Source organism: Danio rerio, chromosome 19, assembly GCF_052040795.2.
Source record: "Danio rerio strain M-AB ecotype USA chromosome 19, GRCz13ab, whole genome shotgun sequence".
Taxonomy (NCBI): Eukaryota; Metazoa; Chordata; class Actinopteri; order Cypriniformes; family Danionidae; genus Danio; species Danio rerio.
The window spans coordinates 29077883-29095152 of NC_141039.2; the positions used below are offsets into that span (position 1 = coordinate 29077883).

At 34.7% G+C, this 17270-nt stretch overlaps 1 protein-coding gene across 2 annotated transcripts in view; it reads right to left on the reverse strand.

Annotated features, from left to right (window-relative positions):
• Positions 1 to 17270, reverse strand: part of sacm1la (SAC1 like phosphatidylinositide phosphatase a) — a 40814-nt gene that overhangs the window by 10929 nt on the left and 12615 nt on the right. The window contains exons 3-13 of one of the 2 annotated variants that reach the window (XR_015515991.1): positions 15241 to 15315; positions 12868 to 12995; positions 8194 to 8343; positions 7623 to 7682; positions 7510 to 7543; positions 4713 to 4814; positions 4546 to 4631; positions 4362 to 4448; positions 4073 to 4141; positions 3838 to 3972; positions 41 to 3747 (exon numbers count right to left, since the gene is read on the reverse strand). Coding sequence is in view for 1 of the 2 variants with exons in the window: in NM_001044878.2 (NP_001038343.2) it covers positions 41 to 139; positions 3893 to 3972; positions 4073 to 4141; positions 4362 to 4448; positions 4546 to 4631; positions 4713 to 4814; positions 7510 to 7543; positions 7623 to 7682; positions 8194 to 8343; positions 12868 to 12995; positions 15241 to 15315 (970 nt within the window). In the remaining variant the exon portion in view is untranslated. The remainder of the gene's footprint in view (positions 1 to 40; positions 3748 to 3837; positions 3973 to 4072; positions 4142 to 4361; positions 4449 to 4545; positions 4632 to 4712; positions 4815 to 7509; positions 7544 to 7622; positions 7683 to 8193; positions 8344 to 12867; positions 12996 to 15240; positions 15316 to 17270) is intronic. The other variant, NM_001044878.2, reaches the window with a different exon arrangement.

Here is a 17270-nt window from a genome sequence, read left to right on the forward strand (position 1 = left end):
AAAAGAAAAGAGAAGGTACACTAGAGAAATGAATACAAACCCAAACTCCTCTTGCATGTCAGATACGGCATCAACGAGAATCTGGAGGCGATGCCATCTCATCTTACTGCACTCTTTGTGGAAATCAAAGGCTATGTACCTCAAAAGAGACACAAGTGTCAATACATGGCTGCAAATAGAAAGTATATGATCAACACATGCATGATTTTATTTTTAACAATATTATTCTAGTCAGGAAGCGAGGGAAGGTGCAGACAAAGGCCTTTTCTGATCTTTCAAACTGATATTGGAAAATAAGCTCAAACAATTTACATTGTCAAAAAAAAAAAAAGTTACATTTTAAAGTTAAAAATACTAGTTAAATGTTGAAATATATACTGAAAATAATGTCCAGTAATGTTGAAATACTGAAATAAGTTACAATTTATGAATGTAGTAAACATATTTTAATATGTATATACACTATTGTCTAGATTGAAATAATTCGTTTAACACAGGATTTGCTCTTCAGTGTTTGGACTCTCAGCAGTGAATATTAAACCACACTGAACTGAGCTAAACTGAACTGAACTTAAACTCTGAAAACTGAACTGACACGGTTTCAATTCACTATAAACTTCTATGTGAAGCTGCTTTGATACAAACTACATTGTAAAATGGCTATAGAAATAAAGGTGAATTGAATTGAATATTTTAGAAAATTAAAGTATATGAAAGTCTTTATGAATATAATCCTTCAATTTAAGCAAGGGATCAGGAATTCATCGCATAAAAACACACTCATTTTAGTGCCTGAAAACATATTAGTTTTTGTAAAATATGTGCTATAACACTCAGAAACCTTTGTTTCAGTAAGGCACTAATTTACAGGCACTGCATGAGAGCTGCTCTTTGAGAATACAAGATTTGCAGTCAAACCCTAATTTCTTTTATGAAAGACAAACTTAAAAAAATTAGTGGAGTGTGAAACCGTCAGTGTGTGTGGTCATCGGACTGCTTCTCCACAAACGAGGAGAGGGAGAAAAATCACAAGACATTGTCTCAGAAAAATAATTCCAGAAATTTCATGTTGCATAATATTGATGTCAAATTCAAAACATATACTCAGGAGATGTGTGGCTTTTGACCTTTTACTTTTCTGTGTTGCTCCAGAACAAATTTCACATATTTGTTTATGAAATAATAAAATGTTTAGAGCAGTGAATTTTGTTTTTTACATTACTTAAGCATCTATAACTTTTTATTATTATTTTGAGCATTATAAACTCTAGATGATGGATAATAAAGCCCAGAGTGTCTTCTTTCCAAAGATGCATAAACTTTAAATGTAGACCAAATCATTCAGCAACTGTAAATGGTTTAGCTTAGGAAGATGTTTTTTGAGAAAGTACCTCTGACGGTAAGGGAGAGAAGGACATTGACATAGCCTCTGAAAACTTTTTTACAGATATCTCATTTTGAATGCTAACCTAATCAAATTTAAAATATAAACTCATTAAATACTTGGCTTTCAAGTCATATCTTTACTGGGACATTATATTAATGTTTTCCTGTGTTTTTATATGGAAAACAAATATCAAACACAATACAATTTGTTTTCCTTATAACTTCATAATGTATAACTTTTTATATTTTAACACGTAACTTCATCTTTTACCACAGTAAAGCTCAAAGTGTCTTCTTTCCAATGATGCATAATTTGTGTTTGTAGCTTACTGGAGTCAGGAACTGTTACTATTTAAAGTTAGGTAGGTGTAAATCTCCAAAATTGAGTGCTGGTTAACAGGATTTATTGTATATCTGCAAACTTTAGACCAAATTAGCTGACAGATTTTAGTAATTTATTTAGTGTTTTCCACATAACTTAAATCAGTGGTTCTCAAACTTTTTTTTATCAAGTACCACCTCAGAAAAAAATTGTCCAATTGTCAGATTTGTTTCTAAGTACTACCACAATGACCAGTATTGAAATACGTAGCGTAGTGTAGCAGGCCCAGTAAAGCAGCAACAGCTCTGCACAGTTTAAAAACGTGGTAGATTAACTACTTTTATTAAGAATATGTATTATTATAAGCCACTTTAAACATTATAAATAAATAGTTAACAATGTTCTGTGCTTATTTGTAAAAAGACAAACAAACAAACAAAATAAAATGTTAACGTTTTAATAAAATGTGCTTTTATAAGTTCACTAAAAATGGTAGGCTACTGTTCTTAAAAAGTAAAAGAAAAACTGCTGTACTTAAATGTAAAGTGTTAACTAATAGTATCCTATTCATCAAAACAGAAATGCTGCATGGACCTCACAAATGTAGGCTATATGTCTTCATATTCATATATAAACCATTTTTAATAAATTCTGAAATGTATGTTGCATGTACATATGACACATTGCATTCCTCTGCATACCACTGGAAGGAAACCCGCGTACCACTAGTGGTACATGTACCACAGTTTGAGAACCACTGACTTAAATGATATTCATTCATAATTTTTCTTTTCGGCTTGGTCCCTTTATTAATCAGGAGTCACCACAGCGGAATGAACCGTCAACTTATCCAGCTTATGTTTTACGCAGTGAATGCCCTTCTAGCTGCAACCAATCACTAGGGAACTTAAATTATACCAAAATATTTTATTTAGGTAGCATGATTATCTATTATTTTAGAGTTTATAATGACATTTTACTATTTTTGAGTGTATGAACATGAAAAAAAAAACATAAAATGATGAGAACATTTGCTTTTTAAAACTTTTTTTCCACTTTCAAACAAAACACAGGATGTTTAGCACAAGTACCTTAAGAGAATCATAAATGAAAATGTTTGAGTCGCAACTCTTTTCCCTCATATCTGCTCATTCTTAATAATCAACAGAATTGGGTAAAACGCATTCCACAGTAACCCGTTACTGTATTCTAACTACATTTTTGGGGAAAGCAGTAATGTAACGAATTACATTTTAAATTTGTGTAAATTGATTACAGTTACTGAAGTCAATGTAATTGTGTTACTTGCATAACAAATATAGCTTTTAGAAGAAAAAAATCTTCTTTTACATAACGTTTTCTGCTACAACAGTTAATAAGCATGCAATTTTGACATTAATTTGATTTCATTGAGCATAAAAATAAAAATATTGCTGTGAAATGCAGTCTATTCTCTAAAGAACTTTCGATGGCTTTTAACTCGACCAGAACCTTGTTGAACACTAAAACAGGATGCATTCTACGACAACCCTCATTACCAAGGAGGACATCGGCACCCAAAAACACAGCGGTCCAACTCATTGGATTTTTGTGCAGGATCGGGAGTAAATGTATCTTCTGAATGTGAAGAGAAGCGTAGCTGCTTATGGGGCCATTCACATATCACGTCTTTACATAGCACACGCAAGTTCGTTATTTCCAATGGAGGTGCGTGGCTGGCACAAACATATTTAGAGTGCATATCGCGCATACTCGCATTTTCCAGGCACACCGGTTGAAAATCGCGAGTCACGAGACAAGAACTGACCAATCAGTTTCATACTTTACAAGGAATATACACATTTCAGTAGACTAATTATCTCAGACAAACACAGAATACGCAAACACTGCAGTGCTTTTGCATACTATGGATGTCAGTGGTTACAGTTATCCAATTTTCTTCATGTCTTCTTTTGTGAACAAACAGGATTGGAACAAGTAAATGATTAGGAGAGAATATTAAGTTTTGATCGAAAAAGTCTTTTGTATATGCCAAGCTGCTGTGATCAACCCACTGTAATGCTTTTCAGTGAATATTAAATTTCTGAAAGAGCTGCAGTTTATTTTGTATTTTTATAGGCATATTTTACATGTTTTAAATCGGTAAAACATCGGTAATGAACTGTTAGGTAAACTGTTAAGTACTTGATGAATCCATTCTCCATGCTGCTGACCATTTTGGCAAAGGCCTGTTCAAGAGGCAACTCTGATCCTTTCTGATTCACCTGAGGATAACACAATCATGTTAAACTCTGCATCTAATGACAACCAACCATCATATTTTTGCATCATTCAACCACAAGAAGGAGAAGATCATTTATTTACCAAATTTAGAATCACTTGCTTGCCATAAATAAGAACCTGTGACTCAAAATGTCTCCTGAGCCCATCCATCTGCAAGCAGACAGAGAAAGACAGATCCTTTTACAATGTTTATTATGCCATATCATTAGCATTTACTATAATCATGGCAAAATGTGTACTCAAGTAATCAAAATATAATCATAACTATTTCTTAATAATCATGCATACTACAAAAAACATTCTATTAAAATATTTAATATTGAAATAATATAAAATAACGAAGTTCGCATTCATAATGAGCCAGTCTTACGTGATTGGTGTCTTTGCTTATTAGTGGCTTGGGCTTGTACTTCAGGTTGGGTCTCTGAGACCAGAAGAATGGTATGGAGCCTCGAGTCTTTGACAATGAAAGAGCAAAAATTAAACTCTGTGTGATGCATTCTGGCATGTCATTCACAAATAACCTTGAATGAGAGGGCAGTGTGTACACCAACCTGGACAAAGGACGCCCTGGCATTATTGAACTGGACTATCTGTTCTGTCTCGACGAAGTTAGCAGCATGTCCTTCTGAGTCAATGCCTGAGGTGTAGGGAAAATATATATATATCAGTAGCAAATATAACCTAGGCAAATACATATACATGCTTGACTATATCTCACCTCTGACATAATATCGCACCCCTGCTCTGAAACAGCTCCGTCTAGAGATGATGATCCACTCAAACACTTTCCCATTGATGCAACACGGCTTCATCACAATAACTGAAGCAATGAGTTAAGGCTCAATTTCACACAGATTTACCAAACACTTCAGTGTCATTCAGGGATCGTATAATCCAAAGCAATTTGATGGAATGAATTAAAATGTATTTAATGTCATATATAACATTTTCAATTAGATAAAACTTTAATGTTGGCCTGGAGAAAAGGTCGAAGGCGTTTTATCTCATAGGTTGGTTTTGTAGTTGCAATAATGTTGCTAGGTTGTTCCTAGGGTGTCTAAATGCAGAGTTTAACGTAGTTGTAGCTTGCTAAATTGTCAATATGCTTTTGTAATGTATTCTAAGTAGTTACTAGATAGTTGCTAAGGATTTTAAACTGGTTGCTTCTGTGTGGTCAGATTAATTAAGGACCAAGCACCTACGGTGCGTAGGTCCTATTGGAATTGCTCCGTTTCTTATTATTCTTCTTCCACTTCTTTTCCGGAATGAATCGCGATTTTGAGGGACTAAACATGCCTGAAAACTCACGAAACTTTGCACACGCCCCAGAAGTGGGGCGTTTTTTATAAGTTTCGGAAGTGGGCGTTGCAAAATGACTCGACAGCACTACCTATGCACTTTTGACGGACTGGCCTCTGAGCTACAATTCACGCATACATACGAAATTGGCACACACGTCAAACAAGCCAAAACCAACAATAAAAGTCTCCTGGTGCGAAATCTCAATCCCAACAGGAAGTCAGATATTTTTAACTTCCTCTGCCGAAAAAATGCATTTTGCCATTTACAAAGGTTGTTTTTTACGAACTCCTCCAAGGGATTTTATCCGATAAACACCAAATTTGGCTTTTGTCATCTAAAGGCCTTGGTGATGTTAGTTTACGAAGATCTAGAGTTTTTGTTGAAGGGCGTGTCTGTGGCGGCCTCGCAAACTTTGACGATTCGCCACGAAACAGGAAGTTGCTATAACTCAGGCTGGCATTGCCCGATGTGCCTCAAAATTCACACGTTTGATAAAAGTCCCGACCTGAACACGTTTACATGCCAATATCCAGATACAGTTATAGCGCCACCTGCTGGCAACAGGAAATGACATGTTTTAAAGTGTTACAAACTCCTCCCACAAATGTTATCGTATCAGCCCCAAATTCGGCTGGTGTTATCTGAAAGCTTTAGCGAGGATATATTGTGAAGATCTTGAGTTTTCGCCAAAAGGCGTGTCCAAGGCAGCCTGACAAACCGCAGTGATTCGACATGAAACAGGAAGTACATATAACTTAACCGCACAATGTCCGATCTGCAATTGATAAGATTCCTCTCCTGAAGACATCTACATGCCGATATTGAGTCATAGCGCCACCTGCTGACAGAAGGAATTTTGGCTAATAACTCAGCCAAACAATGTCTGACCTGCCAGAACATTTGCATGTTCCAAAAAATTCCTCTCCTGAAGGCATCTACCAGCCAACATTGAGTCACAGTTATAGCGCCACCTGCTGACAGGAGGAAGTTTGGCATAAATCTGTGATTTTCTCAGATTTTTTAAATATATCAGCTCAAGTTATTATTGTTCGCTGTTCTCTGTCATCCTGAGGCCACCGGACGGCGGTGAGCCCTTTGATAGCTGCTTGCAGCTTTCATGTAGTTTTGTATTACTAGGATGATAACATGTAGTTGCTATGGTACTTAAATTGGCTGCTAGGCTGTCGCTAGGCAGTTACTAGAATGTACAGTGTGATTAAATTACATTTGTAAGGGTTTTGTTTTGCTAGGGTGATGATATGCAGTTGCTAAGGTATTTTGGGAGATGACAAGGCTGTTGCTAGGCTGCTTGTACACTGTTCTGTGCTTCCAGGTAAGATTTGAAGTAGTTTTATCTTAATAGGATTTTATGTGTAGTTGCTAAGGTGTTGATATGGAATTGCTAAGGTATTCTGTATAGTTGCTAGGCAGTTTTTAGACTACTCTGTTTGGCCATATGGAATTTAAAGACGTTTTATCTCGCTAGGGTGTTATGGGTTGTTGCTGAAGTGTTTGTACAAAGTTGCTAAAGTATTCTAGCTGGTTGCTAGGTAGTTGCTAGGCAATTGGAACTGGTAACGAGGGTGTTTTGTGTGCGCAGATAGAATTTAAAGTAGTTTTGTATTCCTAGAATGATTTCATGTAGTTGCTATGGTATTTAAATTGGTTACTAGGCTCTTGCTAGGCAGCTAATAGGATGTACAGTGTGATTAGATTACTTTTGTAAGGGTTTGTTTTGCTAGAGTGATGATGTGCAGTTTCTAAGGTATTTTGGGTGATTGCAAGGCTGTTGCTTGGCAGTTCCTAGGTTAATCTGTGCTTCTGGGTAAGGTTTGAAATAGTTTTATATTATTAGGATATTATAGGTTGATGCTAAGATGTTGATATAGAGTTGCTAAGATATTCTGTCTGGTTGCTAGGCAGTTTCCAGACTGCTCTGTGTGGCCATATGGAGTTTAAAGACATTTTATCTTCTTGGGTGTTATGGGTTTTTGCCAAGGTGTTTGTACAAAGTTGCTAAGGTATTCTGGGTGGTTGCTAGGCAGTTACTAGGATGTCTTGATTGAACTGCTCTGCTCTATATAGTGTTTAAAGAAGTTTCATCATGTTAGGGAGCTATGGGTGGCTGCTTACTAACAGTCAAGGCACAATAAAGAAAGCAACTAAACTGTAAACTTTGTTAAATACACCACATGACTTCTTTCAAAGGATACATCCGTGGATGACAGGAAATGCAAATTTATGGAGCTGAAAAGAGGAAGCGGTGAATTAGTATGTATGCTTTTCCCTTATATGAATGTTTTATGAATAAGGTATATTTTTATACCTCGGGCTGTGCGATGATTTCTCTTAAAAGGTTTCCGTTCCACATGAACCTCTGGTCCGCCTGTGTGGAGAGATGAGAGAGAAAACCAAACTAAGCAACTCCAGAGATCATCTGAAAAGCTGATGTTGTTTTGAAGACTCTTTTACATGATGAACCATGCTCAGGAAGTTTGAGTGCACTGAATTTGAACTTTAAGAAATAAATATATGGTAGGCATTTATAGAGAGAGAGTTGGGTTCAAGACAAACTGCAAAAAAATAAAAAATAAAATGTGTCAGAAGCCAGACACAAAAGCTGAGCTCAAACTCTGGCTTTGAAAAGATGAAAATAAACTGTGAGGGAAAACACAGTGCGTGCCAGCATGTCAGCAAGTGTGCTTGTAAAACAAGAGCACTTTGTAGCTTAAAAAGAGAAAGCACATCTCCAGTGACGGCCCTTTATTGTAAATGAGGGATGCAGTCTGAGACAATGAGCTGACCGGCCTTCTGTATGTAGCGGCTGATGAAAACCTGCACCCTGCTGTGTTTTACTTTTCTCTCTCTCTCTGTGACTGGAGCTTCAAAAGACTCACCCTCTCCAGCAGGCTCATCTCCTGAAAGTCCGGGCTGGTGTTGGACAGGCGCTGCTGGGTGTGGGTCAGGTCGTAGTCCGTGCAAAAGTAGAAGCCGTCTGTGTTCAGTACATTGTTAATCATAGTCAGAAATGTCTTGTTGTCTTGCATCTGTTAGAAGAAAATAAAAAAAAGCCATTGATGGAGAATCTTGACAATAGATAACGTGAACAAAACAAAACTTGATTTGATGTTAATTGTTAATTTGCATGAAGCATATTTCTGAATATATTAATGTCAAAGAATAAATACAAAAAGAAAGGACTTCACAGAGAGGAAGAGGAAAAATAAATAGAAATAAATGAATAAAAGTTGGGAATTTAAGCAAAAGGCAACTAAGGCTCATTTATTCCAAGGTCAATCATTAAAATGATCTTATATTCATTCATTTTCTTTTCCGCGTAGTCCCTATTATTCTGAGGCCGCCACAGTGGAATGAACCACCAACTTATGCAGTATATGTTTTGTGCAGCGATGCCCTTTCAGCTGCAACCCAACACTGGAAAACACCAATACACACTCATTCACACACATACACTACAGACAATTTTAGCTTACCCAATTCACCTAGACCACGTCTTTCGACTTGTGGGGGAAACCCATGCAAACACAGAGAGAACATGCAAACTCCACACAGAAATGCCAACTGACCGAGCCAAGGCTCGAACCAGCGACCTTCTTGCTGTGAGGCGATCGTGCAACCCACTGCGCCACCATGACGCCCTAAAATGATCATGAAATTTATTATATATATATATATATATATATATATATATATATATATATATATATATATATATATATATATATATATATATACACACACACACACACACACACACACACACACACACACACACACACACACACACACACACACAACAGTTCTGTCTGGTTCTCAAATATATTTAGATATATTTAAGTAAAATAAGCACCCATACAGCCTCTTTACCCTTTGTGTATTACTCCGCCCACATACAGCAAGCAGCAAGCAGACACTACAGATCTAAAGTTTAAAAGATGCTTGCTCAGCTGTTTAACTGTCAGCTTATGATTTGAATTCAACGCAGAAGAAAGTAGTTCCTCATACAAAAGGGTTTTTAAGACTCTCCATGTTTGATTTTGTTTATATATACACAATTATGCCGTCAAACTGTTGTATGAACGCAATATCACACTCGTAGCAGTGCGATATGGCTGTATATCGGCACTGGTGGGGGCACTAAGGTACTCGGCCTGCGACCTCGTGCCAGCATACAGACATATCGCGCTGCCACTCATGTGATATTGCTCATATATATAGAAATTTTTAAGTATTAATGATTAATTAGTAAGGATTAATAATATACCTATTAATAATAAGTTATTTTGTATTTTAAGGTCTTTTAAATATAATCTAACTGTGATAGAATTGGGTTTATATTTAGTCATAAAAACTGAAAAATTGAAAAACAAATTTGTCAAATTTAATCAAAAAAATGTGTAGGTACACACGCACGAACGCACGCACGCATGCATGCATGCACGCACGCACGCACACACACACACACACACAAGGTATCACTATATAACTGTATATGTCTGAATATTTATATTAGTATTTACATTAGTTACATTAGTTGTCAAAAAAAGTAAAGTGTGTGAATGCGCACTTCAGCATCTCACTGGAATTAGTAGGGCGTTGGAGTACATTTCACCTATTGTTTTTTAAATACTATGAATTTGAATGTACTACACTGCTACTGTGCTGGGTGTAATGAATTACAAAGTAACTTAAAGTTAAATAAGTTAGATAAGTTCAAATACGTATTGAATGAAAAATGTACAGTAAAGTAAGAATTATTAGCCCCCCATTGGCTTTTTTTCCCCCCTTCTTTAAATATTTCCCAAATGATGACAAACAGAGCAAGTGAATTTTTACAGAATGTCTGATAATATTTTTTCTTCTAGAGAAAGTCTTATTTGTTTTATTTCGGCTAGAATAAAATATTTTTTTATTTATTTTTTTAAAATCCATTTTAAGGTAAAAATGATAGCCCCTTTAAGCTATTTTTTTCTTATAATCTATAGAACAACCCATCGTTATACAGTAACTTGCCTAATTACACTAACCTGCCTAGTTAACCTAATTAACCTAGTTAAGCCTTTAAATGTCACTTTAAGCTGTATAGAAGCGTCTTGAAAAATATCTAGTAAAATATTATTTACTGTCATCATGGCAAAGATAAAATAAATCAGTTATTAGAGATGAGTTTTTTAAAACTATTATGTTTAGAAATGTGTTGGAAAAAAAATCTCTCTGTTAAACAGAAACTGGGGAAAAATAATTCAAGCAGGGGGGCTAATAAATCTGACTTCTACTGTAAATAGATTATTGTCTATTTTAGGTAATTACACATACTTGTAATGTAAATAAATGCATTCAACAGTTCTGTATGAATCAGATGCACCTGATTAAGAAACTATGAATTGAGTATGAAAATATTTATTAACAGTATACGGTATAAATTCAGAAAAGCAAATTAATTGTATTTTTTGTTATTCAGATATTTTGATGGTTACATTTGTCAGCCAATATTACACGGTTATTAAACAATACATTTAATCATTCATTCATTAATTTTCTTGTTGGCTTAGTCCCTTTATTAATCTGGGGTTGCCACAGCAGAATGAACCGCAAACTTATCCAGCACGTTTTTATGCAGTGGATGCCCTTCCAGTTGCAACCCATCTCTGGGAACAATGCATTTAATTTGATGTAAACAATCTAAGGCATAGGTCTCAAACTCAATTCCTGGAGGGTCGCAGCTCTGCACAGTTTTGCTCCAACCTTATCAAACACAGCTGATCCAAATAATCGAGGTGTTCAAAAGAGTCATGAACATCACATTAGTTAGATCAGCTGGGTTTAATCAGGGTTGGAACAAAACACAGGAATCAGAGAGTGAAATTCGATACCTTTTAAGACCTTTTTTAAGACTCGTTCCATACTTTTAAAGACCTTATAACCACTTTGGATTTTAAATGGACACACTTTCGAGATTTAACCTTACAGTATATTTACTAAATATTAATGTAAGAAACTAAACCTAACCTAACACATTAGTAATGTACTGAATAAAAATCTATTATATCTAGCTAATTCAGCAGGTTAGCTGAAATAATGGTGTTGCCTTGGTTACTACAGCAGCCTGATGTCAAATCTAGCAGGATTTCACTGATTTCATAAACTACACAGCATCCTGATGTTCGCAGATTTAATTCAGGCAAACTTTAGCATACAATGGTACATTGCATAATCAAAAATTATATAACATGTAAAACCTTGCAAAAACAGCATTTTAGACTTTTTAATACTTTTTAAGGGCCTTATATTTCTCTACATTCATTTCTCAACCTCTAATACTTTTTAAGACCCCGCGGACACCCTGAAGAAGAAAATGCAATTGCGTGTCAAATAAGATAAATAAAAGATGAAATACAAAAGGTGCAGGGCTGAACTTGAGAACACCCATCCGTCAAAGCATGACTGAGTGGAGATGTTAAAAAAAATGCAGTTTAAACACTTTGGTATTTCATTTATGTATTCCAAACATGCATTACTCACATGTTAATCAGTTTTAATACATCACACAGCAATCTCACTTTACCATATAACATTCAGTCTTACTGAAAACAAGCTTTGCTACCCGTGCAGATGCCAAAAAGAACAAAGCACCCAGCCAGTCTCAGTATATCTGTTCTGTAGTAACAGGGTCAACTAACCACTAAGCTCAGCTCTGGGAACGAAGTAGAACAGGAACAACCTGATCCAATCTCGGCTCCCAGAAGAACCTGGTCAGCAGAACCATTTGCCTTTATTAAGCAAGCTTGTCTCTCAATGCAGCTATTCCCATCCGCTCAACTCTGGACTAACAAGAGTTTATGTTTAAATGCAATAGTCAACATAAATCGTTATGCAAATAATTCATGCATGGACTCATCACCTGCCAAAACCAGGGGAGACAACAGATTAGCAAACATGTGCATTAATCTCAGCTCTTTAGCAGGGAGGCCAGCACACAAACACAGCTGAGACTGCAAAACGCAATTGGATTTTATTAATGATGGCAGCCTGAGATATTTGGGACAAAATAATGCAGACAAGAATTCACTGCAGACTTCATGCCCTTACATAGAGAGGTTTGCAGTTTACTTTATCATTCTAGTTGGTCCCAACCATCAAAACACTTGCTTAAACCCGAACACGAAACGCTGTCTGTGTCCAGTACTGGTCCATTCACAGGCTGTACCCAAGGCCAGGATTTCAGCCTTGCTAAATAATGCAGAAAGTATACAACACTGTAATGAGATATCACTGTGCTCCAAGCTTAAGCTCAAATGAAAAATTTACTGTGTGAGTACTCCCCGCTTTCATAAGCCGCGGGTGAATCTGCTGTGTCTTCCACACAGCACTTCTGAGCAAAGCGCAAATGGAAATATCGAAAAGTTCAGAGCAAGGAAATCTCTTGTTGTGATTTACAGACGCAATGGGCAACTCATCAAACAACAAATGACATTTATAGCCCACTTCTGGTTCAAGGTGTGACAAACATCAGCATAAGTCTGAAAGTTGAGGTTAGGGACTTTGCTGACCTGAATATCTGTGAGGTGCAAAATGGTCTTCTTATAAGAAATCACATCAAACTCCACCGCTTTCCACACAGTGTGGCCAAACAGGTCGCCCACTTTCCGCTTCCGGGTGATGACTATGAGGTACATCCCTGAAGAAGCCAAAACAAATCATGCAGAATGCTGAGCAAGTGTTTATATGGTACAATTAACTAGGGTTGTAATATATTGGCATTGCGATATTTTGTTTGTATCTGATATATTTCTTTTTTTATTTACAGTGCTCAGCATATGCAAGTACACCCCGCACAATGTTATATTTGTGCATATAATTAGATTAGTCACTACTGAAGCTACATCTGGAGCTTACCTAACAAAATAACTTACAATAATGGTCCAAAACTAGTTCATCCAAATTTATGATGTAGAAAAATATTAAATACAATTTAAAAAATAGGAAAAATCAAGAGAAGCAATTTTTTTTTTTAAATTTACTTAAAATTTTGTAGGTTGTTGTTTCTTTTTTCAATATTTTGCTTAAATTTAATTTTATTATTTTTGGATTTCTAAATATATTTATATTGTTTAAATGCACCACAATGCATTGCCTATAATCACGGAGAAATAGATAAATATATTCATTTTTAAAATGGGGTGTACTCAGCTGAACACTGTATGTTTTGAATGCCACATCAGCAGCATTGGCTATACTCATGGCAAAATCTATACTAAATATACAATATATAACAACCAATCAAATCAGTTTTTTAATAAACATTTATTGTACAAAAAAACATACAAAAACCAACAACACTGAAAAAAGTCAAATACAATCTTTTAGTTTGATTAATGATATTCTCAAATTCCTCCAGAAGACACATTTTTGATCATTTCCCTTACAATATTTCCCAAATAAGAACATTCTCCAATATCATTTAAAAATACACATTCTATTAAAATATCTAAATATTCTTAAATAAATCACAAAAAGGCTTTTCTTCCCATTTCAATAAATATGAGTGTGTAAGTCTTGAGTGTCCAATTCTACATCTCGCATGGGTAACCTGATCATGTCTGTTTCTGTTTCTGTTCTTTCATTTACAAATGGATTCACTAAATACACTTTGTTGTTTTTACATTTATCCCATTCCATTTGCAATTTCTCATTTATATACAAGTTTAAAGCAGCTTTAACATCAGAAACAGGAATTTTACATTCTGTTTTCTCCAACTATAGGGCTTCTTTAGCTGCTCTATCTGCATGTTCATCTCCAATCAATCCCATATAACCAGGTAGCAAAAAATGATAGTCTTTTTTGTGTCTCTGATATATATTTATTGATGTAACGATTTACCGTGACCAGGTTGAAAATCGATTAAAATATGTGACAATTCAAATCGGTAGAAACGCTGAATGAATCTCGATATAATTATTGAACAGACGGGGCGCTGTGTTTACAGGTGTTACAGGTTTACAAAATGTCAAATCCCAGCACAGTCACAGTTTTAGTTTATTTATATTAATAAATCTTCTTTAGTTTAGTCTTCTTTTAGTTTTTTTGTAATTAATTTGTTTTTAAAATAGCATAGTTTGGTTATTGTAGAAAATGTATTATTTTATTTATACATCACATTTCTATGCAAAAAAATGTGCAGCATTTAAGAAAAAATTAAATGGCTCTTCACCTCAAATTTGTTTCAAATAATTTCGTACAAAATCGTGACTAAATTGTATCGTGAGATTAGTATCGTGAATCGTATTGAATCGTTAGGCAGGTGAATCGTTACATCCCTATATATAGTACAACAATAACACCATTTCACATGGCAATTTATAACTATCTGGAAAGAATGAATAATTTTTTATTATTTTGTAGAGGAGTATGTACATGAAATATGATAAACCAATTTCATGCATTGAATTCAATTGAACAAATATAGAAGATGGTACAGAAATACAATAATCTTCCTTTTAAAAATAATTAAATACAATTAATCTTTGGTAAAGCCTCAAACCTTGTAAATAACTTCTATATACTACTTTTACTGAAATTTTACACTGTCATATGTTATAAAAACCAAATTAAAATCATTCACTCTATTAGGTTTAATTTCTTTTGCGATTCAATTTATCTTTATTTTCTTAGTACTTTTGCCATGTAGAATATGTCAAAGCAGCCTAACATAGATGAATAAAAGAGAGTAAATAGCTGTAATATTTTAAATAGTTAAATTGAAACTGCTTGAAATGATGACTCCATAAAAATCCCATTTTGTTGTGGCTGGCTATTATAACCCCAACCCGACATTGGAGATTTGCACATTTATATGCTGAAATGATGTATTGTGGAGCCGTACAATTAATGCTATGTGGAATATAAATAAGGTGGGGCCTACCAGCTACCAGGCGAACAGTTCCCATGACTCCACATATGGGCCTGGTTATGCCTGATGGTGGAATGTCCTTAATACCTTCAAGTAGAAAAAAAAAAAAAAGTTATTAATGCATCATTCAAATTTACATTTTGCAGACTCAACAGATTTAAAACACTTCTCTGCGTCAATGAGAGGAAGTAACAGCTTTGTGCTTTGCTATTCCTGGAATACACCTTTAACAAAAGACCACAGCAACTACCTCAAAAGTAAAATGTCACACTGACGGTACTGACGAAATGTCACTTTATAGGGAGGTCAGCATTAAAACAATGAACTACGATGAAATCCAAATAGCTGCCATAGCTCTTCATCGATGCCAGGACACTTTGAAAGGTCTGATTCCTCAGGAAGTTGTAACTGTTCATAAATGTCAGATCAAAGCTGCACATTCTATAAATCTTTCGCTAGTACTTTTTCATATAGTCAGAGAAATGAGGTGCTTAACCTTCGGGAAACATTCATCACCAACCTCCAGATAATAAATGAGCATTTTAATGGGGATTTTTTTTATTCTCTATTAGAAACCTTGAGATAGTCCTCCAAAAATGAAAATTCTGTTATCATTTATTCACCTTCCACTTTTGCAAACACTTTTCTGCTCAACTTTTTCAAGATTTAAGATAAGTCTTTTGTGTCTCCAGAATGTGTCTGTAAAGTTCCAGCTCAAAAAAAACATCCGATTATTTATTATAGCTTTCAGAATATTGGAACTTTCTGCTCTGAATTTAGCCGTTTTTGTTGCCTGTGCTTTAAATGCTTGTTCTCCCACAGTGACAGACATGAAGGAAGCAAATCTCATGTAACATTTGTGAGAAAGAACTTTCCCAATGATTATTTGATGTAATTGTTGTCTTGTTGATTTGATTATAAGCGTTACTACAAAAACTATAAGTCTTAACTAAGTTAACTTAGTTAGAAGTTATTATGCGGCTGTCAATCAATTTGGTTGGTGGGGAAACCGCTACCCTACGTCACGTTGAGGTGGGCCTCAAAATGAGAGAGATTTGGATCCTATTTTAACATCAGAAAAAAAAAAAAAAAACAGACTTATTGTCTTTATACAACACCAATATGTCTGTGGACAGACTATACCTACACACAGTTCTGTCCAAACTGCTTACAAAAGATGATTTTCATCATTGGTGCCCTTTAATGTGTCCTTGCCAAATAAATGTAATTTAAACAGCTTCTGTACAATAAAGTTAATTGAATTAATTTTTATGTCACGTTGCAAAGATTATTAAGATGATCATATACAGATGGAGTCAGAATTATTAGCCCCCCTTTGATTTAGTTTTTCTTTTTTAAATAATTACCAAATTATGTTTAACGGAGCATGGAAAATTTCACAGTATGTCTAATAATATTTTTTCTTCAGGAAAAAGTCTTATTTGTTTTATTTTTGCTAAAGTAAAAGCAGTTTTAATTAAAAAAAAAATTTTAAAGGTCAAGCCCCTTTAAGCTATTTCTTTTTTCCATAGTCTACAGAACAAACCATCGTTATACAATAACTTGCCTAATTACCCTAACCTGCCTAGTTAACCTAATTAAGCCTTTAAATGTCACTTTAAGCTGTATATATTATTATTTACTATATTGTTAGTATACTACTACTATATTAGTAATGTAGTACTATATATTATTATTTATATAAATATTATTTACTGTCATTATGGTAGGGATAAACTAATTCAGTTATTAGAAATTAGTCATTAAAACTATTATGTTTAGAAATTTGTTGAAATTTTTTTCTCTCTCCGTTAAACAGAAATTGGGGAAAATAATAAACAGAGGGGGCTAATAATTTTGACTTTGACTGTATGGTGCCGAAATTTTAATAAATCTATTTTTGTTTGTTTGCTTGCTTGCTTGCTTTAGGGATCATTGAAATATTATAGTAATGCATAGTGATTTCAAGTGAAAATCAAGAAAAAAAATACAAAGTTTTAAAAGAGGGACACCAATATATCTGATATGTTAAAGAGCATCCC